The 26,455-nt window shown below is 36.3% G+C and overlaps 2 protein-coding genes across 18 annotated transcripts in view; one reads left to right on the forward strand and one right to left on the reverse strand.

Moving 5' to 3' along the window:
- Positions 1–3,265: 3,265 nt before the first annotated feature.
- Positions 3,266–26,455, forward strand: part of LOC126800175 (prolycopene isomerase, chloroplastic) — an 81,784-nt gene continuing 58,594 nt past the window's right edge. For 3 of the 8 annotated variants that reach the window (XM_050527482.1, XM_050527483.1, XM_050527480.1), the window contains exons 1-12: positions 3,267–3,945; positions 4,288–4,494; positions 4,637–4,736; positions 5,110–5,192; positions 5,310–5,366; positions 5,440–5,592; positions 5,696–5,774; positions 5,901–6,049; positions 6,154–6,288; positions 6,417–6,530; positions 7,875–7,985; positions 8,072–8,180. In XM_050527482.1, coding sequence (XP_050383439.1) covers positions 3,460–3,945; positions 4,288–4,494; positions 4,637–4,736; positions 5,110–5,192; positions 5,310–5,366; positions 5,440–5,592; positions 5,696–5,774; positions 5,901–6,049; positions 6,154–6,288; positions 6,417–6,530; positions 7,875–7,985; positions 8,072–8,180 — 1,783 coding nt within the window. In that variant the 5' untranslated portion in view covers positions 3,267–3,459. Of the gene's footprint in view, positions 3,950–4,287; positions 4,495–4,636; positions 4,737–5,109; positions 5,193–5,309; positions 5,367–5,439; positions 5,593–5,695; positions 5,775–5,900; positions 6,050–6,153; positions 6,289–6,416; positions 6,531–7,874; positions 7,986–8,071; positions 8,181–8,755; positions 8,980–26,455 lie in introns of all 8 variants that reach the window. The other 5 variants (XM_050527479.1, XM_050527478.1, XM_050527481.1 and 2 more) reach the window with 3 other exon arrangements.
- LOC126800170 (ABC transporter G family member 22) overlaps positions 9,386–26,455 on the reverse strand; it is an 80,372-nt gene continuing 63,302 nt past the window's right edge. For 2 of the 10 annotated variants that reach the window (XM_050527454.1, XM_050527453.1), the window contains exons 2-11: positions 15,310–15,694; positions 13,644–13,714; positions 12,804–13,039; positions 12,402–12,557; positions 12,082–12,265; positions 11,543–11,851; positions 11,002–11,289; positions 10,300–10,584; positions 10,093–10,200; positions 9,386–9,953 (exon numbers count right to left, since the gene is read on the reverse strand). In XM_050527454.1, the coding sequence (XP_050383411.1) occupies positions 9,732–9,953; positions 10,093–10,200; positions 10,300–10,584; positions 11,002–11,289; positions 11,543–11,851; positions 12,082–12,265; positions 12,402–12,557; positions 12,804–13,039; positions 13,644–13,714; positions 15,310–15,694 (2,244 nt within the window). In that variant the 3' untranslated portion in view covers positions 9,386–9,731. Of the gene's footprint in view, positions 9,954–10,092; positions 10,201–10,299; positions 10,585–11,001; positions 11,290–11,542; positions 11,852–12,081; positions 12,266–12,401; positions 12,558–12,803; positions 13,040–13,332; positions 13,480–13,643; positions 13,715–15,309; positions 15,695–16,390; positions 16,486–26,455 lie in introns of those variants that run through there. The other 8 variants (XM_050527451.1, XM_050527462.1, XM_050527468.1 and 5 more) reach the window with 8 other exon arrangements.

The raw sequence follows: 26,455 nt of genomic DNA on the forward strand, positions 1-26,455 counted from the left end.
ATATGTAGATAAGTGAGGTAAGCAGCTAAAGCTTATCTGTACATGTCGCTCTTTCCAGTAGATAAACAAGAAAGATGGCAGCTTATAATAGTGGAACCCTATAATAGTAGTCTTTTTTCCTTTTATAAAAGCAAAGCCGGTCCTTTGAAGAATTAGTGGATGCTTTTGGACCAGAGCATATATTTGACAATTGACACACCCAGAAGGATTGCTGTCAAAGGTGCAAGTGTTGATTCTATCCTACTGTAAATGCTCTGGTTTGATAAAGAACCATCCTTGTTCAATTGTTTATGTGTATTTCCAATTTTTTTTCATACAACGTAAAAACTGATAAGACGATCGTTTGTGTGACCAACTGGTCAATGGATGCCTTGGCAACTTAGCCGATGTCAGTGGCACACTGTTTCAGAAAGAGATAATTACTCCTTTAAATAAGTTGCATTACGTATGGAAATTCGATAACTTGTATACAATGTATGAATGAGTGTTAAAGTCAGAAATTTTTCTAGTTAAAAGTCGGAATAAAAATTCACGATAACTCTCTTTAATGTAATGCATATATCTTGTTTTATTATAACTTCTCCAACGTAATGCATTAAAAAAATATATCTATAGTCTAACGCATCTCTCTCATTTAATAAATTCAGCTTGATTTCAACTGTACTGGAACTAAACAAAACAATCCATTTAAATTATACACTAAAATGGGAAAGTTCTGTCAATTGACAGAAAATTTATAAAATAAAGAACAAGATAATCTTTTCTACAAACTTGGAGTGAACCAGATCATGCGATATTTGAATGTCATTTCCCTACCTTGGAATGACATCTCAATTATTTCATTATCTAAGTAAAATACGCCATACTCACCAGATGTGTGTGTCTTTGAAAGCCATTCAAACTCCGCCTTCCTGATTGTATTCATTGCAAAGTAGATACAATTATTTTCTCGTTCTTTTATTGTACTAGTAGGAAGGGAGAAAACACCATCATCTCCACAAAATAATAATCGGTCACCCAAGGATTGCATCATATGTAAATTGTTGTTTTCTGGATCTACCTTGTAAGTTTTAAACTTTCTTGTGAGCATACGTACATTTTTATCTTTGAAGACATCAAAATCATCATAATTCCATTCAACATCATCAATGTCTTCCTCGTCACCCACATCATTTAGGCCGTAATTGCCACCATTCTCATTGATTTGTTCATCACCATCATTTGTTCTCTTTTTAAAATAATCAGCCATTCGATGGACTATCAAAACTTCCTTACTAGTTGATTCTGACAAATACGACCAGAAGTATCTGCAATTGGAAACCCTCTTGTAGTCTCTATCATATGCATCAATGATGTCATTATCGAATTCATCCTCGTCTAATATTTCAAGCCTGTCAAAGACCACTTTCAACTTCAATTGTTCAGCATCATGAAGTGTAAAGTTTAAGGTGAGGGCAGGTGCAACATCGCTGTCATTTTGTTCATTGTCAACCAAAACATATATCGTGCCAGAAGAAAACAATATATCGTTAATGGTGAATTTCCATATCGGGAAGACACACCAATTTTGGTAACCTGGTCTGCACACAACTAAAGTCTTTTGTTCATCTGAAAGTACTGCTGCAACAATGAAATTGCTTGAAGAATTACAATCATTCCAGGTAGAGGACACTTTGAGGCACACATAGAATCCACCAAGACCCAAAATTTCCCACATTCTTGTTTGAATAAATTTTCTGAAAGATGGGATTGTTCTCAATGGCGGAAGTTTGTGTAGGATTCCTGATATTGGGTTTAGTAGACACATCTCAGACTCTAGTCCTTTTTCCTTGACTAGGATCAACCAACCTTTCGAAGATCCGTATATCCTCCCTCATTGAAGTCGTTTTGGCAGCTTTAACTTGACAACTTCTCCCTTAGAGAGTTTGCTGTCAGTGAAGGTAAGAAAGTTCAAACACTTACTGGCCCTGCAATTTGGCGATTCAGGTAGTACTAACCATGGTAGTTGATGAGAAGCTTTACGCCTCAATGTTAGGAAAATAAATGACCTCCAAGACCTGCTACCTGTCACAGATGCTGTCACAGATCATGTCACAGATCTTGTCACACCCGCTGTCACACTACCTATCACAGATGTTGTCAAAGATACTGTCACAGATGCTGTCACACTACCTATCACAAATGTTGTCACACCCGATGTCACACCCGCTATCAAATTACCTATCATAGCTGATGTCACACCTACTGTCACACTACATGTCACACGACCTGTTACACCCGCTGTCACACCCGCATACTGCTGTCACACCCGTTGTCACACTACCTGTCACACTCATTGTCACATTATTTTATATAACTGTTGTGAGGAGGAGAAGAAACAGAAGAAGAAGAAACTACTGTGGGCACCCAGGAACTGCTATGGGCACCCCTTAATCATCTTCTCCCTTAAACCCATATCTGGGTTTTTCCGGCTAGCTGCATCTGCAACAACACCAACCTTCTTGTCGTCGCCGCCGCCTCCAAATCTTCACCGAAGTCCAGTACGTCAAGTCATGCATGGTCCTCGTCATCGGCACCACTGCCTTTGTCGCCTCAAAACTCAAGGAGCTTCTCGCGTCCGGCGACCTCATCGACATCGTCGGCGTCCTGGCCTCAAAGCAAACCTAGGACCAAGCCTGCAACCTGAGGATATCTCTCTCTATATCCTTGACGAGCACCCTAGAATCGACCTTGTCATCAATGACGCCGACGAGGTCAACCCCAATCTCGATTTAGTCAAAGGCTGCGGGTCAGAGACGAAGGTGGTGTTACGACTTATGTGAACAAAAATGGCAGTGGTATTTTTTGTAATTTTGGCAAAAAATAGGGACAACGCTATAAGTAATTTAAGAAACTGTTCTTTTTTTAATTTTTAAATCTTACTTGATTTGTTTACTAATATCACTGGTCAAAAATGATTTCTTTATTTATAAGAAGCCCAATTGTTTAAAGTGGGTTGAATTGACCAGACCGTGCACACCCCTGCTAATCACAGCAAATCATTACGTTTATCTACATCTTCTTCCACATATCATGTGACTACTCAACAATAGAAATAGATAATTTCATGATTATTTCTTTGCTCGGTTTTTCTTGTCTGTATTTTTTTGCATCTTCACCTTACCTTGATGAAACAAGCAAAGCTGCTCACTCTAATCATTATTTCTAGCTGCAAAGGGGGGAGGGTGGGAGAAGAGAACGTAATGATCAACACATATAATTCCATTGGAACCGACTCTCTCCCACAAAAAGCTTGCCGTCTCGTTTACCTAAAAAAAACAAAAACCAATTGTCTCATCTTCCGGAGGAATCATGAAGTGGAATATCACAACCAACTCACCATTTTAATCAACAAGTACACCACCACCAAACTCTTCCTCCTTTCCTACACATTCCAAAACCACTGCTTCCAACTCAAACATGCACTTTCCTAACTCCCTAAGCTTCACTTCAGCACCCACCATGCACCTTTCTCACTTATCTCCCCATGTTCACAGTGCCCACTGGAGTCAAACCAGACCCAGAACTCAAAAGCCTCCAAATTCCACTTCAGGGTGTTACAGTATCAAAGACCGCTTGAAACCCAGAAGGAGATTGAATCAGGGGAGTGGGTTGAGATATTTGAATGGGAAAGATTGGAGCTTTGTGGTGAGGTCCAGTTCAGCATTGAGTGTAGAGAAAGTGGAGGAGAGTGATGGAAAGGCAGGTGGGAGGAGTGAGTATGATGCCATTGTTATAGGGTCAGGGATTGGAGGATTGGTTGCAGCTACACAGTTGGCTGTGAAGGGTGCCAAGGTTTTGGTTTTGGAGAAGTATGTGATTCCTGGTGGGAGTTCTGGGTACTATGAGAGGGATGGTTATACTTTTGATGTTGGGTCTTCTGTCATGTTCGGTTTCAGCGATAAGGTTGGTTACTTTGTTTAATTTGGATATTAAAGTACTGGCAATGTAATTCTATTGTAGCTATCTGAGTTCATGATGATCAATGTGGTTTAGCTATGAAAAATTCAGAGTTATATCTACTGTAAAAGTAGAAATTGTATAGTTGTAATGAGATTGGTTTCTGAATCTTACTAGTACATACATTCCATGTTACCATATTATATGGTTAGGCTCGTAGTTATCAGATGCTGCAGATGGTGTCATGGTTTTGTTAAGCGTAAATTTTGGTAGTTTTGTTATCTTTCATATTGTATATGATCACTTGAATTGTCAATTTTCATTATTTTTGCTCCTAAATTTTGGCAGGGCAATTTAAACTTGATAACACAAGCTTTGGCTTCAGTGGGTTGTGAGATGGAAGTGATACCTGATCCGACTACTGTCCATTACCACCTACCCGATAATCTTTCTGTCCGAGTACACAGAGAATACAGTGAATTTATTTCAGAACTCACTGCCAAATTTCCCCATGAAAAGCAAGGGATCCTAAATTTCTTTGGTGAATGTTGGAAGGTCTTGTTCTTTGCCTTTTCTTCTCTCTTGATTTGTTTTTTTTTTTGCATGTTTAATGGGACTTCCTTTGGTTTCTTTTTCCTTTTCCTTTTCCTTTTTTGGGTTCAAAACTTACTACAGTAGAATGTCCGGATATTGTTAGGTTTTCAATGCCTTGAACTCTTTGGAACTGAAGTCACTCGAGGAGCCTATCTACCTTTTTGGACAGTTCTTTCAGAGGCCTGTTGAGTGCTTGACACTCGGTAATTATTACTGCTAGATTTTACCGCTTAGCTGTAATTTTAACTACTTAATTAGAGACATCGTGCACATATATTTAGCCTTTGATTTGTTTTTCTCACTCTACCTGGAATATCTTTTGGATACACGTGATTTTTGATTTCGGTAAAAGATCAAGTCATCGGATGCAGAACTGATTCACCTGATGCTTGCAGTTCTCTGGCAAATATGTTAACGTTAATGGAATGTTAAAAGACAGTGTACCAAAACATATTTAGATATCAGTCATAAATAGAATCTGTTGCAGTCACTTAATCAGATCAAATTCCTTTTGTTCCTACTATTGATACGTGATGTATAATAACAAATACTGACATGATATATTATCCATTGCAGCCTATTATTTGCCTCAAAATGCCGGGAACATTGCTCGTAGGTACATTCAGGATCCCCAACTATTGTCTTTCATTGATGCGGAGGTGAAATGATTGTTTGATCATATTGAATTTCTTATTTACAAGTTTATATTGATTCATAAGGTGGTTCAAAATGTCTTCCCTCAATCTCATAAATTTTTTTTACCTTTGCATCTACAGTGTTTTATTGTGAGCACAGTCAAGGCTTTGCAGACACCAATGATAAATGCAAGCATGGTTAGTTTTATAGAAGCTTTTGTGCTATATCTTCTTTATTTTCATCTTGTTTCCTCATTTTTGTTTTCAACAGGTGATGTGTGATAGGCATTATGGCGGAATTAACTACCCTGTTGGTGGTGTTGGGGGCATTGCAAAGTCCTTAGCCAAAGGTCTGGGGGAACAGGGCAGTGAGATACTTTACAAGGCCAATGTTACTGGCATCATACTAGATCAAGGCAAAGCTGTGAGTTCATATCTAGTCATGGACGAGTAACTGATAAGATATATATGATATGTAGACTTTATGTTCGTTAAAAAAAAACTGATTTTGTTTATGGTACATGTAGGTAGGAGTAAGGCTTTCAGACAAGAGGGAATTTTTTGCGAAAACCATAATATCAAATGCTACAAGATGGGATACTTTTGGTTAGTGCAGCCATGAGTTTGAGAATTTATTGATTTGATCTTATCTTCTGTGGTTTGCTGTGCTCTTTGGTTTAATCTTTCACTCTTTCTATGGGAAGTCTTATTACCTATAACTTTAATTTTCAGGAAAACTCTTAAAAGGAGAAGTCCTTCCAAAAGAAGAGGAAGATTTTCAGAAAGTTTATGTCAAGGCCCCATCTTTTCTTTCCATACACATGGGGGTGAAATCTGATGTTCTGCCACCAGATACAGATTGCCACCATTTTGTGCTTGAGGTGTTATGTTGTTCATTTTCAATTGATCATTTGGTTGGAACTTTTTTGTACATGTATAACATCTGTTCTCTATTGTCATGCATCTATTCTGTCCTTTTTTCTAGGATGATTGGGCAAGATTAGAGGAGCCATATGGGAGTATATTCTTAAGCATCCCAACTATTCTTGATCAATCGTTATGCCCAGAAGGGCGTCATATTCTTCACATATTTACAACATCTTCCATTGAGGACTGGGAGGTAGTTATATGTTTGTGAAAATTTAAATCACGGTTGTTCTTTATTACTTTCCCCATTCTTTCTGTATCCCTCAAAGTATCATTGCGTGTAAAATTGAATTGCTTATGAGGTGCGGATGTCTATATCAGGGGCTCTCTCGAAAGGACTATGAAGCAAAGAAGGAGCTTGTGGCGGATGAAATCATTAGCAGATTAGAAAACAAACTATTTCCTGGTCTCACGTCATCCATTGTTTTTAAGGAGGTAATGCTCAACCTAGCACTACTAAGGAAATAGAAGCCGTTCAGGTTCATGGTAATAGGGTTCAGGTTGTTTCTGTTGTGACATAGGCAGATACTGATTTGGAAATGGTTAAAGAGGCTTGATTCTTGGAGTAGTACTTTTAGATTCAATTAACTATGTATACAAGTAGAAGATACCCCCATATATCATTAACAATAGGTATACAAAGTAATCGTTAACTATAGATAGTAAAATAGGCATAATTCCAAGATTTCCTCAAGTAATACAATTAATTATTCATTTTTGAATAAGTAAACTGTAATAATTAATTTTTAATATACAAGTAATCGCTAACTATAGATTGTAAAAGAGGCTAACAATTCTTGGATAGCTTATGTTTTTAAGGTTGATTTGACAGAAACTTTGAATTGAAACTGCTACTGGAATAGGGGAAGTGTTACGATCAAGGTACAGTTAAATGGATAGGCCCGGGGTTTGCTTCCATGTGGTCTGGTATTAGGGATCGGTAACATTTGAGCCTAGGCTACTAAGTGGTGGTGGTATCATCACAAATAATATAAAACTGGAGAAAATAGTCACTTGATTGTAGGTCGGGTTGATGCTCATGATACTTCAATTATGAGAGACCCTGGATCGATTTAACTCTTCCCTGCAGAATATTCAGCACCAAAAAAAACGAAAAGAAAAGAGTTTTCCCCATAGATGAACTATGGTAAGGAAATAGAAACATAAGAGAAAGCATATAGTGGTACTCCTTATTTATGCTGAGTTGTATTTGAAATTAATTTTTTACAAAGTGAAGACGATAACCACTTCTGTCAGTGAGTCTGAGACACTAATTGGGATTTAAGATACCTGATGTTCTACCTCTGTTAACTTTTATAGGCAGTCCGTTCTACTTTTTTTTATTAAGTTTTGTATGTATTTTTGCTGGTCTGAGAATGTATTATAACCAACAGATGAAAAGGAAATTTTTATAATTACAGAGGGTCTTGATAGTTGCATGTTTCTGTTCGCTCTATTCAGAAGGAAGACTCTAAACCCTAAACCCAGACAACACTAGAATTAAACCCTAAACGTTTAAGGCCTGTCTTGCAAATACTGAATATCACTTGTATATGAATGCATGCACATGGTTCTGGAAGGCAGGAAGCCAATATATATTTTATAATCTTATGTTAACAACCTGTGAAGTAGAATCTTAAAATGGTCCACATAGACATAGTAGCATTGGTACTGGGGCCCTTGTATACTTGCAGTAGCTGATTTTATTCCCTTCTATCAGTCAATGCTTTAGTTTTTAAATATTTATATGTTCATTAGAAGTTTCTCCCATTATGTCAGGTGGGAACGCCAAAGACACACAGGCGGTACCTGGCTCGAGAACAGGGTACTTATGGACCATTACCCCGCAGAACTCCTAAGGGTTTATTGGGAATGCCATTCAATACAACAGTAAGTTCAGTTACATTTTAAAATATTTGGTTTAGTAATGAATTCTTTAAAGCACAAACTAAGCCATGTGATGATGAAAAACGCAGGCCATAGATGGTCTTTACTGTGTTGGTGATAGCTGCTTTCCGGGGCAAGGTGTTATAGCTGTATCCTTCTCAGGAGTAATGTGTGCTCATCGAGTAGCTGCTGATTTAGGTATTCTGAAGGCTAAGTTCTATTTAAAATCATATACATATATTTTAACTTGTCTTCTACTAAAAGCTTCGTTAGTTTTGAGTTCATGGTAAGAGTTGGGGTCAGTGTGTTTTGTGACTAAAACCTTCGTAAACGAGTTATCTCATCTTGCCATACAAGTTTATAGTGTGTTTTTTGACCAATACCTTCTTCTCTATACCGTTGTTCTGGTTTGAGGCTATTTAATCCTCACTTTCTCAGTAACCCTTGTGTCTACACTTTTAGTGATCCTATATTATCCTTGATTTTTCCTCTCTCCCTCCCTATCCCTGCCATCATCCCTCCTCATCTCTTCCCTTTCATTCAAGATTGGAAAAGGGGCCGCCACAGGTGCTTCCGGTATGCTCTTCATAAATACAAACAAACATGGGTCTGGCTGGTTTCTCCTCCTTTCTGGTCAGACACTGCTGCATTTGATCAGGGTGACTGTTTCTTTTGTGTTAGAAAAAATTAAGAGTGGAAAAAGGGTTCGAAGTCAGTTTGATTCAAATGTATAGAACCACTAATACTTATTTTGACATTCTATTCACTGACAGGCCTTGAGAAGAAGTCTCCAGTACTGGATGCTGCCCTCCTTGGACTACTTGGGTGGTTTAGGACATTAGCATGAGACACAGGAATAATGTGTGAACTGCAGCATGACATTTTTTCAGGAGAAGCATTATGTTGCTTGGGCTGATGCCGGTAAATATGCAATAATGAGCAGCAGGTTTGAGGCTTATTGATGGATGGAAGGGTGGGCGTATCGTCCTTGTGACTTGTAAGTATCACTGTCATATAGCAAGTTTAGGAAGGTTCAATGTGCTTTCCCTCATATATTTTATACTCTTTTTTGTCTTTTACATTCTTTTGGAGCCTAGTGAGTTTTATGACAGTGGCCAATGTCATCAACTTTGGTGCAGTTGCATCACCTTCTATAGTTTTTACATGATTAAGACGAAGTTTATACACATTGCTGTCAAGAAACTGCATTGTTTCAGCTCTATGATCTGCAATTCCCCACTATATTTACTTATTACATAGCTGATAATTCTTTCAATTTTTTTTCTTAACAAATGTATAGCTGCAAGTGGTAACATTATGAAATGTTTTTCATTATACAGAACTTGTTCCTTTATTTCTACCGTTTGCCATCTAGCTAAATTTGATAAAGATCATTCTTGATTTACAGATTTAGGTAGTATAATACGATTACTTGTCAATAATACATGATACACGAAGTACATTGTTATCTGAATTCACTCGTCACCTCTAGAGTAGGTTCACCAAAAACAACTCTGAAAAGCTATCTGTATAAAATTGGCTTACACCTCAGATAAACCTCCTATTTGACTTTGACCTAATATATGAGACAAATTCCATACATTCTTAGAGTTCCAGGTCAACGGTCTCACTAGTATTCCTCAGTTAATTTAAGACTCATGTTCCAAAGATCGCTTCTAAGGAAGAAGGAAAAGACGAGGAACATAGTATGTTCGGATCTAGGCTTCTTCAGGGATTTCTTTATCACATTTAAGCTCCGGCATGAAGCTTCATTCTCCTCAAAGAAAGGTATGCCAATAATCGGTACCCGAAAACCATGGCTACAAGAGCACCAACTCCTGTTAGACTACAGTCAGTGCGTGACCCATTAATTGTGGGTGTAATGTCTTCGAATTGAACCTTCAGAAGAAGCTTGTATGTGTGATAGTTGAAGGACATATATCGGATCCAAGATATGAACACTGGAACTTTCTGCAACATAATATAGGTGTTGTGTTAAATAAATCTTGTTTAACTTCATCAAACCATATTATAATTTCTATTACTGTATCATTTGTTTTTCTTTAGGGTCAAATATATTAATCATTCAATAAAAAATTTGGATGCTTACTTTCACGAAGAACCCCCCGGCCAGCATGAATGTCATGACAGTTACTGAAGCCAGAGTTGTAGCCCTCTTTAAGTCCATCAATGTAGCTCCAATGGCTAATCCAAGTCCCTGTTTTGTGTGCATATTAATTAGTTAAACATTATTTTTATTTGTTCCACACTGTTTTTCCAGCCAGTAGATTAAAAAAAAAAAATTAGAAAAGCATACCTGAGCTGCCACAATGCATAGGAAAACTATAAGCATGCTTAGGAAAAAGGTTTCAGCTTTGAGCCTTAAGCCTGCCATGAAATATACAACGACAAGGAAGAGTACAGGTAGCAATAGGTCAAGTGGGAGGTCGCTTGTAGTCCTAGCCACAAAATATGCACTTAATCTGTACATGTCAGCTGCTCGTTCCTTGGTCAGCATGGCTCTTTCTTGAGGAAATGTGAAGATTGCTGTGAAGACAGGAAAAAATCCCCAGAAGACAGCAATGAAGAAAAGTAGCCCTGCCTGCAATTTTGGGTAAAGTTTAAAAGGCTTTGAGCTGATTTTATAATCAATTAATGAATGTGTTCCGGATATGCTGTTAAGATTAATCTATTGAGAACTGGTCTACATATTTAACTTCCATCCCTTCGCTTTGAACTGATTTTATAATCAATTAGTGAGTGTGTTCCGGATATTCTTTTAAGATATATCTATTGAGAACTGTTGTGCATATTTAACTCCCATCGCTTCATGTTTGAAGAATTCTTATGTGACTATTCTCTTCATGATGATGCTTTATTTTTTTTCATTCTTGAGATCTTGATTAGAATGTTCCAATCATAATAGAAGTTTCAAACCCTTCAATTATGAGTGATGCTTCTTTTGGTGGATTTTTTGTGGGAAGAGAAAGTATACTGCTCCTAAAGAACAAACATTTACCTGATCTTCCAGTCCTTCGGTGGTTTTGCTATCAGACTGCCACCAGAGTAAGCCTAAAATAACTGCAGTGGAGAGAACTTGGGTGATTCTCAACCAGCTGAAATAGTCGTGCTTCCGTTCTTTAATTCCTCTCCAGAATAAGATACAAAATTGTTCCCACCAGCTAGCTCCCCATTCTCGTTTTGAAAAAGAGATTTTCAATTTCAGTTCATCATCAAGGGGAATAGGAACCAGAAGCTTCTTCTTCTCCTCGTCCGCCGCACGCGTCTCATAGGCTTCGACCAGATACTGCATTTAAATAGGAACATAACATAAGTACATCTAATGTTGCATTAGAAATAGTACATTTAGCAGTTATGTTAAAGGTGATGTTCAGATAAGAATGTGAAATTTACAATTCTCACTGTGCTCAATCAATACCCGGTATGTATTAGTCAGTAAACAGTGCTGCTATATGGATATATTAGTTCCTATGTTAGAGAACTTTCAAAGATAGATCAGGTTATTTCTCAAAAAAAAAAAAAGATAGATCAGGTTATACCTCATGCACCACCGCTGGAGATGGCTTTCCATTTCTTGTATCAGCTTCTGAGTTTTCTATTTGCACTTTGTCCTCCAACTCTGATGGCACAGAAACATCGTTAACGTTTCCATTTGCAAGGTCTAGCAAGAACTCTGCTGGGTTCATGGCAATAAGTGGAGAACATCCTATGGAAGAGAAATAAACCATTGCTTCTGATGCTTTTCCAAAGTAGAGCAGGCTTCCTTTCCCAAGAAGAATTAACTTGTCAAATTTGTGGAAGAGTCTACTGGATGGTTGGTGGATTGTTGTCACCACTGTTTTTCCAGCCTGCCATAAAAAAGAAATTTACTTCTTTCAGTGTAAGCATTGCTATTTTACTCCATGAATCTATTCATTACTTGGTTACTTGTAAGATATTGTCTTTTCAACTTTTCCGCATTTCAAAGATTACTGACAAAATTATATTTGTAGTGTTAACGTTTATACTCTTGATTAATTACAAATAGTAGATTGAGGTGTAATGAGGAGAGGAATCTGGAATGTAAATCCAAACATACCTCTGCTATGTCTTGTAACATCTGAACAATTCTAAGTGCAGTTGTTGAATCCAAGCCAGAGGTTGGTTCGTCAAGAAACAAAAGGGAAGGGTTTATTATGATCTCATTGCCAATGCAAACTCTCTTCCTCTCTCCACCTGAAACGCCACGGACAAACGAGCCACCAATCATAGTGTCTTGGCACCTGTGCGTATGAAGAAAAAAATGTAACTTTTTAATCGAGTAAGATGACAAATGCTCTTATACTATGTTCATCATATCTGTTTCTAATGTGCTTTTTAGGCATTAGTCCTATAGTAGCAAGTAGAGGGAGAACTTACCTCTCTAAGCCTAGCTCATAGATGACATCGACTGCCCGTTTTTCCTTCTGCTCTTTTGTGAGCGTCTTGGACAGCCGTAGGAGGGCTGAGTATGTTAATGTTTCTCTCACTGTAAGGTGAGGAAATAGAACATCATCCTGAGTCACGAATCCTATCCTGTCATATGTTTTGTGTCATTTTGATTCTCATTTTCACTTTATTTTGTAAATTTTATTGCACTTGTTCTTTGAGGTAGCACGGTTGGGTGAACAGTACAAGCAGGTTTTCCAAATGGAAAACCGTTTTGGTTGCAGAAGATTAACCAATGCCTTTGTGCTTATAGTTCCTGTCCACAGTTGCTATTACTCCTCATTCATGCTATTTATTAGGGTCAATCCACAAAACTTGGTTTAAGATGCATACCTGCTCTTGAGGTTCTTGGAATATGCCTGGTCGTTGTAGTTGATTGAACCACCCACAGTGCCTTTGGCTATCCTACCTCCAAGCAGACTAAGGAGTGTGGTCTTTCCACTTCCTGATGGTCCCATCAGGGCGAGAACTTCGCCTGGGTTTACCGAACCAGTGATCCCATGCAAGATGTCCTTTTCTTCATTTGTCCTCATTCCTTTGAGAATAACCTTGTATGTCACATCTGTGAACTGAAATAAACCAGAGGAGAATTTAGCCTTCAGTTAATAGATGACTAACGGAACTAGATTATTGCTAAGTGAAGAAAGATAGCAACTTATCAGGAAAATATATCAGTGTCCATAGCCTTCTTTCCATCTGATGATGCTTTTTGTGTGTGGTTTGTTGGTTGTTTCAACTGAGCCTCTAAGTGGTTCATAGATAAATGAAGATAGCCTCCTAGCCTGAATGCAAGTTTTTAAACTAGTTTTGTGACCCTAATACAGTTTTTAATGTGATTTTGTTATGTTACATATGTAGCAACCTTTTGGCTTGGAAAGAATGGCAAGTCTTGTACATACTAGTCATATAGAATGATAACTCTGTACAAGACTGAACCTGACCATGCTATTATTGCTAGCCATGTTCTATTGATCGCCCTTGATGCCTACATCTCAACCTCCATCCCTTCCTGTCCAAATAGATAGTAAGTACCACATCAATTTTTCGCTCTAGACACAGGTTTGAACACCGGTAGTTTATGCAGAGTTCTAATGGTTTTTGGGAATCAAGGACAAGAAAAGCATATGAAGCAACTTGGTAATCTTGTAAGGAGTACTTGAAATGGAGTAAAACCTTGAGGTATAGCGGCATGGTCGGTTCGGTTTGAAACTTCGGTTTTCGGATGCCGGCTTCAAGATCTTCGGCTGCAGCAAGCAATGAATCTCTTTATTATAAAGACTTCCATTTTACTACCAGTAGTACAAATATAAGGAGATCAAAACAAACAGTTCTTCATTAATAATTGTTCAGAAGAGTGGCAGGTAGCAATCAACTACATGTTGATACCTTATGTAATTCTACAATCTACACTATTGTCTCATTTCGGATTTGTTTTTCAGTTTCAAAGTTCAAAAATATGATCGACAAATCTATCATTCCGTTGCTAACTTACTATAAAGCAAAGACTTTTGGTTTTACTTGGGTATGGAAATATGACTGATCTAAAAATTCATCAGCTAGTTTAGAACTTCTAATGAGCTGGGAATCAGATCATTAAGTCTTCATTAGATTCATTTCACCTATATTTGGGACCCATTTTAAGACTAGCATATCTTCTTTGAACCATATGAGTCAACACGATCATACTGATTAGAAGAATATGATGGGTAGCGAAAACAGATGTTACTTAATTGATGATGCTCATATCAACATCATCCTCAACCTCTCAAACCAAACCAATCCAATCCAGACGTTTCATGGAAAAAGGAGGACAGATCTTCAGAAAGAGGACCCAAAAAGCTATTGGTGGGTGCAAATTAAATGTCACACCAGTCTCTACTCTGCTATTCACTTATCCAGTTCACCAATTGGTGAAGAAATACCGTTATGTAAATACAGACTATACAGTGAGTAGTGAAAGATTTGTTCCAATCGACCAATTTTGATTTTTTTTTTTGTGGAAAACCAGAAACAATCAAGATGGGTTCTTTTCCCTTTCAAACTTCATGATCAAAAGAAAGGAAAAAAAAACTTCATAATTAAATGGTGATAGGAGCCAAAGGTTTTCCCCGTTTATGGGAGCATAGGAGTCCAATTTCTTCACACATCCTAGTCATTGTAAGGCACTGTTTCACTTTTTATAAACCATATACTGCCATTTCTCTGTTTATGACCTTGTACGATGAGTGGTTCTATCAAAGAGTTGGCACTTTTGCCCTTTCTTGATGCGTACAAACTCTTCTTTAATCAAAGAATTTTCTCTGGCATATGGGTAATTTGAAGAAATAATTAGATAAAGGCAATAAAGAAAAGTGATTATTTATTTTCTGATATAAAGGCTAAAACACTTGGTTTAGCATATCTTAGTTTTATTTTGGTTCTTTTGACCGTCATTTGTAACCCAAAAAAAAAACACTTGGTTTATCAAGCTACTCAGCTATTTTTGGTTTGATGAAGCTAGCTACTCAGTTATTTTTAAAGGTAAATAAATTTATAATCCTTTCTTACTCTTCTGAAAAAGATTCACATGATTAGAAACAAAAAGTTTGCGAGTGGAGATCAAGTAACATGCATATATCATCAATATACACAGAAGAAGAAAAGGCCAGAAACCAAAACGTGTGCTTTCATATGCAATAATGCAAATAGTAAGAAGTTAATGATTAACTTGATTTTGCCATTAGAATCGGCCACTCTTCTAGCTCTTGTTCTGGCATAAATTTTCTTCAAGTTATGTTTTTCATTATGTATTTCTTCCAGTTGCATTTTGTACTGTACGCTTAACAAAGTAAGTACTTACGAATATCGTCGTCGTCGCTAAAAGGCTTCGAGTCGGCAATTTCATCAGCGGGAACAGTAAAGCCGGTGAAGGAGAATGAGAACCCCAAGCTAGCACTGGAGGCTCGGCTTAAAGCGGCGCCACTGGTCACTTCATCCAGATCAAACTTCATTTGAGCACTTCTAGTCTTCCTTATGTGTGTGCTACCTTTGGCACTGCCGCTGCCACGCCCCGGTGAAGCTCCCATCATGCGCCTGCTTGACTTCCTTGAGAGGGTTCCGCTGCCGCCCTCGGCCGCCACAGAAGCGGTCTCAGTTGAAGTTGGTGACTTGAACGCATCTGCCACTGTCTCCACCAGTTGATCGGACTTGGTTCTTGCCAACCCTGATGAATTTAGTTTTTCCATCTTCAACAAAAAGAAAATGTAAATTACTTAATTATGGGAGTGAAGTTCATGTACGTGCATGTGATAGTGCTCAAAAGAACTTTTAACCAGTTTAGTCTTAGAATAATTAATCTTCACAGGCATCACAGCTCGCCCTATGCACATTATTTGTTTTGTAAATTTTTTCGATGGGGTAGGTATAGAAGCTAACAAAGTAATGGATTGAATGGTGTACAGTTGCGAAGGAAGGCACACCACAAAGGTAACCAGATCACTAAACCTATCTTACCAGATATTGAACGACACTCACCGTGATTTTGTATTTGAAAAAAGAATGAGAAGGAGAAAACTCAAGAGGAGAAAGGAGTGGTTCTAGAGAGTGGAAGCTAGGAACCTCATCTAATCATCTTCTACAATGTGCTTAAGTAGTTCTTATATATGAAAGACATTAGAGATTTAATGATAAGTAAGATTAAGCAAACTAAGCATAGTTGGATTGGCTGACATCATTAAACACCTGAGAAAGTTGAAAGGGAGGAAGAAACGAAATCCATGATTCAGATGCATCAAATAGTGGAAGAGTTTAGTTGCGGGTTTGCATCATAGTATACTAAACGTAACATAGTAGTGAGGGTAGAATTATTAAAATCAAAGTCCAATACCAATGATTGAAGGTAGGAAAGATGAAGTATATATAATCCGGTATATCATTCATACCTTGATTAACGGGGAAAGAGAGAAGTAGAAGAGAACGCTATGGCTAGAAGAGGACAGAGCTACAGATACTTTTGATGTGTTTGGAATAAGTTGTAATGCATGATTCAACTTGTGGGTTGCATCCCACTCCTTATAAAGGATCGAAGCAATCAAGAAGGGAAGAGTCTAAATGACCCAACAACCCCTTCAACTGCACATAATTCACCAAAATATTAATGGATGGAGCAATATGATCAATCATACTCAATAATTACTACTACTCATGCATCATTGTCGTACACGTGTTCGGACGATTTCGTTGTTGCTGTACTGTGTGGAATTTTGCTGATTTTGTTTTCTGTGTGGGATCATGCATGGATTATGATCACTGTTGGAGCTTTGCTAACTTGCAAATCAATTATATTAACCAGCTTTACACATTGATGAAGTTTAACCTCGAGTGGTGGGTTGATGATGATTGTATGTGCCGCCTAATCAAGTAGTCTAATGCGACAGCGGCCATCAATTTTGTTTGCAGGAATTTCGGAGGGCCTCTTAATATGAGGTTCTGGTTTAGTCTCAGTTACCTGTTTCAAAGGGAACCCTAATTTTCTATTTTGGTGGTTTGCTAAAACAAACACTGTACGTACGTTCTTCCCATTTCTATTATTGGAATTCATTTCATCAGCAAGTACAGAATTGCATAATATTCAGTACGTCATGAGTACGTACGCATCTCAGGGTGATTGATTATATTACTGGGACCTCATAATTCGTATGTATTTCAATTTTCTCTCAAAATACTGAATGTAATATTGGACTAATGGTGGTCAAATTCTGGAATAAGATTTAATTTGATATTATTGTTGTTAATGTATATCTGAACCACAACAATGAGTTCATTGATTTTTCCGGCAACCATTGAGCCAATCTACTTGAAGTCGGTCGTACGGATTCTGTTAAGAACTTAAGATAGGATTTCAGGTCTGAATATTGTACAATGCCGGTATCAGATCACTTGTGCGCGGGAACACAGAGTAACAAGGTTCTCATGTCCGAATTTGATACTCTCTTTGTTGCCAATTCCGTAGAAGACACAATTAATAATCATGTGGCTCAATATTTGGCTCGTTATGTGTTAGAGAGATTCTGGTACTTCAATTCAAACAAGAATAAGATTAGGGTCATTTTGTCAAATCCCAATAAAAGGAGTCAAAAATTCGTCTTCTTTCTTGTGTTGCAAATCTATACGAACGTGTGTTTTGTAGGAAGACTCTCAAACTTTTCGGCGGCTCTAGAATACGGCCCTTTAAGTTTTTTTTTTTGGATTCACGGTAGGGCTTTCAATGAGTCGTGTCGGGTTAAGGTGTTTTATGCGTTATAAAATATAAACCAAAACCCAACCCATTTATTAATTGTGCCAAAAATTTAAATTCAAACTCAACCTACTTATTAAACGGGTTACATGTTTCCAACCCGTTTAACCCATTTAATATATATATATATATATATTTTTAATTTTGCATAAAATAACCAATTAAATCAAGATTTAAAGAAAAATAATTTATCGTATTACCTTTTTTTTCAAAATGATTAAAAACGTATTAAATCCTTATTACACATAATGTTACTTTCTTAAATGGGTCGTATATATATTTATTTTATATAGATATTTGCTTGATTTTATATTAATCGTGTCATGCGGGTTCATTTCATATTAGTAGGTTAACCCACGGTTGACCCGTTTATTAAATGGGTCATGACGGCTTAACCCGTCATTGACCGCTTTTTAATCGTGGGGGTTCAACCTGTTTTATTTCATGCGGGTTTCGAGTCATGTTATCAGGTCGTATCGGAATTGACAACCCTAATTCATGACACTTGTCCCTTTCGGGGGCCTCAATGCTCATGGGCACTCATGTGCGTGAGCAGAGGGCAGTCCATAACCGGAGCTGCATGGTATCCCCACAGTCGAAGGTAATAACTCCAGCATGAGACTAATCCCTGCAGGGGCCCATGTGAAATGGTTTCAGCTCGGTATTGCACCTGAGTGCCCTGGCCACAATAATGTCTTCAGCGACCCAACGAAAGTCGAGCTCTTCACTTTCAAGGCCCATCAGAAACGTTGAGGTGTGTAATCTCATCGCCAACCATCGAACCCATAACCAATGCCACGTTTAAGCCCTAGTCAAAAGAGTTGTCGCGGTCAACAACCACAAATAATTCTTGCAAAAGATGCTAAATATTCAATACAAGGTTAAAGTAATTACAAAGGATGCTTCATTGAAAACCTCTCACATTTTCATCATCACTTATGCTCATTTAAAAATTCATCTCCTTACCTTCTTAGCAGTAAAATCATCAATCAATTTTATCACAATTGAATTTCCCAAGATAATCATTCTCAATCGAAATCAAAGCATGTCCATATAATCTTTCTTGTGACATAGTTGATTGCAAATAAGACTTTAATAACTTTAACTTGAAAAAACTTCTCTCAACTGAAGCAACAGTAACAAGAACAGTTAACAATATTCGATATGCAAGTCTAATAATTGGGGAAGTATTCCTCTCTTGTAAGAAATTCAATATATCACAAGTTGTTATCCTTACTCTAGGTAATATCTCCCTCAAGAATTTCAGCTCTCTGAACAAGTCTTCCTCATCAATATCTGAACTTTCTCCATGTCTCAAAACATCCTCAAGATGAATGCAAGAAGCTCTTAAATCAATATCATCTAAGGAATTCAAAGTTTCTGAAGTAAATAAAAATCCAAAGATATCATCATATTGTTGATATTGTTCAAACCTTCTCTGCAATGATCCCTTAACTTGGTCCACAAGGTAAAAGAAATAATGCACTCTAAAATTTCTTCACCAGAAGATGATGGTAATGGCTCGCCGACTCTTTCATCAAAAAACTTAAGTAATATTTAAGGTAGCAACAATTTCCTTAGTGGTAATGATTGCATCCTTGAAGCCATTTTCTCTAAATCTATCTAGCCAAACAATTAGACATTTTACCTCACCAATAGCAACATTTATTTTCATATTATCAGATTGTAGCATTTTGGTAACCTTACTAAAAGCAAACAAGATTTCATATCAGATCACCGTACTTAGAAAGAACTCAAAGTCACCTAGCTCATTAGTGGCAATTGACTTTGCACCACTTTTTATTTTGGGATCCTTGTCAACTTCAGCAAGTTGAAGTAATCCTTCTTTTATTTCAATAGCATTGAATCATAGAGGCTACACACTCAATATGACTCTCCCAAGGTGTAATGGATAATGATTTCAGAGTGAACCCTTTAAGATTGTCTTCTAGGAACTGCCAACTTTTTGTAGAACCTGCAAATAGATATAAACACATTATAAATCTCTAAAAAAACAAATGATTTTCTATAAGAAAACGTTGCTACATCATAAAGATTTAAGCTAGACAAACCTACAAATAAAGGTGTTGAAACACTCCAAAAAAATCAACTGCTTTTGTACAAGAATTTGCCACATCACAAATGGTTAAGTTCAAACAATGACAACCACACGGAGTGTATAAAGCTCTAGAATTGATATCTAGCAACTTTTTTTTTGCACCCCTTGGTGTTTTCCTTTCATGTTTGACCCATTATCATACCCTTGTCCTCTCACATTATTTATATCAAGATCTAGTGACTGTATCACAGCTAGTAACTCTTCAAATAGCCCTTAATTAGAAGTGTCATGAACATTTAAGAATTCTAAAAAGAACTCTTCAATTTGAATTGGACTTTTTGAAACATTGACACATCTAAGTATCAGTGACATTTGCTCTTGATGACTAGTATTCAGTGCGCAATCAAGAATCACAGAGAAATATTCAACATCCTTGATTGTCTTTATAATTTTAGCCTTGATCTCAATAGATATCATTTGTAACAACTCATTCTGAATGTTGTGTCCAAAATAATGATGATGAATTTCAGCATTAATAATTCGGCGACAATGCTCCTCCATTACTACATTAAATTCTACTCATATTTCAACCAGACTCAAAAAGAGACCATTAACAGGTCGATAAAGCTTCTCATTAGTTCCACGAAAAACTAAGTTATGTTTAGCGAGAAATTTCACAATTGCAATTATCTTTTTCAATACATTCCTCCAATATTCTTTCTCTATTCTAATATGGTCTTGATAAGCTTTATCAATAGTTTCATGCCTTTGTAATCTAATACGCAGATCAGTCTAAGTATTTGCAGTAATGAGATGATCAGTGCTCATTTTATGCTCTTTGAGTCTTCTACCAAGATGACCCCAATCATTGTACCCATCATTTGCTAGCTGACCCCGCATCGGCCTCGTTTTAAACAAGTTGCAACAAAAACAGAAAATCTTATTAAGTTTCTTCTAGTACACAAGCCACTATCTATCATACTTCTTTTTATTCCCTAAATACCAAGTGTAGAATCTTGAACTGAAATGTCTATTGAACTTGTCTGGTGGGCCACTCTCTATGGAAAGATCTCTAAGAGGACCATTTTCTACTAACAAATCTACTAGGTTTTTATCCGGGGCATCCTAAACTCTAGAATCAAAAATATTCACTGAAGTCTCATCTGCATGATTTACATTATCATTATGCTCTGCATCATTCTCAATTGCATCATGACCCAACCTTTTGATTTTCATTTCATGAATGTATCAATACGGGGCAAAGACTTAACTAACTTGACTTCTTTTTTCTTTTTCATGTGTTTTGCGTAACCCATAAATCTTTTCTTTTAGGAGGCATATTTCTAAATTCAAGAACTCAGTTTGAATAAGAAAACATGATTCACTCATAGCCGCTGCTCCTCCAAAGTTTCAATTGCCTCAATTCTAAAAAAATCTTGACCACCACAACCTTGCAAATTGAAATTCCAAATGCAAACAATTAATAACCAGTACTCGTGCAAATATTGATCAATCTGTAAATACAATCGAGTGAATCGATCTATCTTACCTGAATCAATGAGTGGTGATGGTTGACTTGTAGCTGATGAGATTTGAGATCATCGCGACAAACTGAGAGAGAGATCAAAGAGAGCAAGAGACATATGAAGAGAAGAAGAGGAACTGAGGAAACAATAAAAAAATTATGATATATGTTGATCGGCCTCCACTAGTTCACTACCCCAAAAATATAATTCTTTATTCGATTGGACAATTTGTCCATAAAAGAAACAGTGAGATGACTATTTTTAGCTACATGGTCAAACTTGATGTAATAAAGGCCTTATATATTGCACTTCTTAGTATTATTCAATAGAAAAAAATGAAGAAAAAAAAATTGCGGCCCAGCTCCTTGCACGTGTGCAAAGCCGGCTCTAGAAGAGTTAATAATATTTGTATGAGAACCTGCATGTTCATAGTGAACCTGAACTCTTTTCTTCTAGCTCTTTTCATGAATGTGTGTATGCATGGGAAAGTAACAATGCTTTTCTATAGGTTGATGTATATGAGAGTAGCATCTCCTAGTGTCTACTATTCGATCAATTACATATAATATTATTGTAAGAATATATTAATTGCTCTTAAAATATTAGAGAAATATTATTTCATATCTCTACTATTATAAAGCCAACACTCTTCAAAAATCACTAAATTATGTTTTACCAAAAATACCTTTTTTATCAACCACAATTACACAAAATAATTATTTTTTAAAAATCAAAATGAATAAGCCTTCAAAAACCAAATAGAACATATAACGACAAATAAAGTTTGATTTACAAAATGACAAGTACGATAAATTAACGTGTGTATCGCATGGGGTATGAGTCTAGTAAACCTAATGCACCCTCTTTTGACCTTCAACATCAGGAATTGCTCACTGGCTGACATATAAGTAAAGTGCAAGAATTCCATATGGTTAGATATAAATGGAGCCTCAAAAATGGGTTTATGTGCTTGCCACCCCACCTAGCGAGCTAGTTATCACAATATTTTGTTGTTTTGCTGCGTGCATGTTTGGTACCATATGGTTTGTTCAGCCTCAAGGGGTTGTATAAATGCTCTTGCATGTGCAACATGATCAAAGAACGCCATAGCTAACTAGGAAGAGAACAAATTACATATCTTCTATTGATTTATATATAACAACACACTACCATTCATATTTTCTCTGAAGTAATGCTAGGTGACCCATAATTTGATAGACCATTTAGAACCCATCATATGTGACAAGTTATGTGGCAAACCTATGTCATAAATTGTTATTCATTTATTAATTCTATTTTTTATAATTACGAAATCCCTTTTTTAACTTTTCCTAATTTATCTTTTTAACCTAATTTATTTCTAAAATTAATATACCTCAGTTCATGTTCCTCCAGCCTCCGTTCCTCTCCTCCCTCCTCTCACATGCGTATTCTACTGTTCTCATATATATTTGATCGATCACAAACTAGTCTTCAATTAATTGGTCAAGTCCTATAGTTGAACAGGTTTCCTGATCACAAGAACCTCCTTCAAAACGTGGTTAATTTTGTTTTTTTGCCATCGTAATGAGGGTTCAAAGAAAGTGGAATTTGATTTAGATACAGAATGTTTAGGGTTTTCTACTTTTCTTCTTTGATCGTGCTACTTTTTTATAATTCTTGTTTCTTTTTATTTTCAAGATAAAATTTTATCAATAATTCTATTGGATATTGCATTTGCTCATCGATGAAAGTTGTTCTAGCTACGTTCTTGTCATGACATATATACTTCACCAAAAGACGCTTAATCATGAAGGAGAAGGATTGAAGGTAAAATGATTAGTCTTAATTATGCTGTGTCGGATCATAGTCTTTTAGCGTAGAGAAATTCTTATAATATATTGGGTGTTTGCTTTTTAAAGGATTTTTCAACCTCAAAAAGTGATAATCCCAAAAGAGTATGTATACCATCCAAAAGGCTAATGGAAACATTTTAGTTCCACAAAAATGTTTGATTAAAGGTATGTATTCGAGCTCTATTATTTTCTTGTACATATTATTTGTTTAATACTAAAAATTTGATCTAATGCAGGTAAAGCATGCATGTGATCTTGTTCCAGGCAATGGTGACCAAGAGCATAGTGTAACTTAAAATTGAGCTTGGTTGGAGTTGATATATTAAGTTATTTTCACATAACATTTTTTGTATTAGAGACATGATGTGCTCCTTTTTTTTTTGGGTGGTAACATGATGATTTCAATTTTAAAGCTGGGGAATTGAGCATATATCAGCAGTTTTTTCAATAAAATAGTTGGAAACGCCCATTGGTATTTAGGTAGCATGAATAAGATCATGTTGCTCTACATCATGTATATCATTTAAAGGCTTTTGGGGCACACATGATGACAATGAATTATTTCAAAAGCTGAAGCACCCAGCCGATGTGATATTTATTGCACGTCCTAGATGCACATTATATATATATATATATATATATATATATATATATTCATGTTATACAATCTAATAGCATCAGAATGCAATTAACCATGCAAAGCCTAGTCTTACATATAAGACAATAAATTAATGTCTAACACACTGGTTCTTGTGTAGCTCTCAAGGTTTATGATTCTGCTTCTTATCCAAACAAAAGAAAAAAAATTGTAAAGCCGTCTACACCCTGTATATGATCCGGCCCTATATATGTTCTCCTAAATTATGGGCCACCTAGCATTACTCTTTTCTCTGTATTCCAAGAATATGGTTGTGGCGTTTTGTTTTTTAATAATCATATTAAACTTTGACAATTCAAGGTGGGAATAAGCTAAACTTATGTGCAAATATCATAATGCTTAATAATGCAATACAATTACTGTTGTTACTTGCTCTCAAAGCAATGCTCTCTCACGCTCCCATTTCTATCAAATTTTGAGGAATACACATGCGCGGTCTGCTATTTTTACTTTGTTATTCGATCGATCTCCTAATTTTTTGACAATCTCTTTTTCTAATAAAAAAGAGAGAAAATGTTAAAAATAGTACATGAACTATTGCCCATTAAGAATTAAAGTTATTTAATTTTTAAAACTATAACATAAGTACATTAACTCGTGAATTTAACAAACTCTGGGCATACACCGTGAACAACTCACTTACTTTTCATGTTTTCTGTTAGTTTCAAAAGGGTAATCCTGTCTTTCGAGGAATAGAGATTTTTTTGGTCGAGTCTCTCCCTTTTTCGTCATCCCTCTATCCTTTGTCACCCGATAATTGAGATGGTCTGATTTATATATGAATCCGCTAGCAAAACAATGATATCCACGAACTCCGACAGCCCCGCAACTAGAAATAGCAACCGTCACGGCCCCTTTGGTGGTGATTTTTTAGTTTTGGAGGCTTGAGTTCCTCAAAAGCTTTTCATTTTGTAACCTTCTAGGAATCGAAGATAAAAGTTTGACCTGATTGGGTATTTTGGGGTTGTTTATGCGGGTGATGGATGAATAAGGTATATATGAAACAAACTATATATGTTACTCAAGTTCAACAAGATTATAGAATTAAAACTAACATAAGGTGGAAATTTGGGATCTTTGATATCTGGTTTGTGTGCTTTGAGCCCAGCAATATGGATAGTAGTGAACCAGTGATTGTCTAATTAAGTATCCCTCAGTTAGTAATAATCTCAATTGATGGCTTACTTTTCGTAATCATTTGGTTACTCACTGATCTTGATATATTATATATCAATTTATGTCACGATATCAAAATTTCGAGTATGAAACTCTAAAATCGAAGTCATGAAAAACTCTAAAATAATCTCAAATAAATCGAAATCATCTTATCATCACAGCGTATCGTTACTGAGTTCATAGAGCATCTCAGTCAAATTGATTATTACAAAACCAACATATAATTCAAGCATTATATCAAATGGAAGTGTAAAGTCCTCTCAATTCTCACCACAAATTACAACAAATGAACTTCGAAATCTTCATACTAGTTATTCAATTCTGCTAATAAACACATGTAGAGTTATCACCTACACCATCGAATAGGTGCATCGGGATTGTAAACACAAACCCGGTAACCTTTGCAGCTCGTATGGGTAAATCAACAATATAACTCGTATATAAATACAACAGAAAAATACTGAAAATATTTAATTATAAATGTACTCATGAGTCATTGGACGGCCCATCTGGTTGTCCAATAATATCTGAAATATAAGTGCTCATGAGAAATCTGGCAACCCATATGTTTACCTGAATACATTTATAATACAGGTACTCATGAGAACCAGATACTCATTTGTTACCTCTCATGCAGTACACCGCCAGACATTGGGCAACCATCTGTTACCCAATATCCAAAAATATGGGTACTCATAAGCCGATAACACATCCGTCATCTCTCGCCAGTACACCGGCATATAGACTAGAGCTCTAATTGTATCGTAACTGTCGCCCGGCCAAGGCTAGGTTCTGACATGCCAACACGTCCGAAGATAATAAAAACGTTTTAACATAACTCAAGTTAAAATCACGTACAAAACAGTTCTCACATGTTATTGTACAACACCAAGTGACATGCTCAAATAAAATAAACATCAATGCTATAAATGAACTTATTTGAAAACGGAAATATGACAGTATATAATATAGCAACCCATATATATGTATCGATTTTACCAATTATACACATCCACAACCCACTATATCATATACATATCATAGTTCAATCTTTTAAAATATGTGTGATTATGAATCTCCACTAAGGGTAGATTTATCACTGTGATATTTTACTCACCTTATATTCATGAGCGTAATTTTCACAATTCCGCGAGCGAATCCTTTACTTGTTGTGTCGATCACCTAGAATGGATAAGAAGTGATTTAGAAACGTTACGTAAAACCTCAAATGCCAAATAAGTACTAATGTTTTACTGTTCAGTAATTTCCGGTTTTTACGAAATTAATGTTCACGTAAATACTATTTACATATTGTTGTTCATGTACGTACTGTTTACGTATTATTTTTCATATACTTACGGTTTACGTATTAATTTTCATATACATATTGTTTACGTATTACTCATCAAGTAAATACTAATTACTGATTTACCTTTCAGAAATTATGTTTACAATT

Source organism: Argentina anserina, chromosome 6, assembly GCF_933775445.1.
Source record: "Argentina anserina chromosome 6, drPotAnse1.1, whole genome shotgun sequence".
In the NCBI taxonomy this organism is placed as follows: domain Eukaryota; kingdom Viridiplantae; phylum Streptophyta; class Magnoliopsida; order Rosales; family Rosaceae; genus Argentina; species Argentina anserina.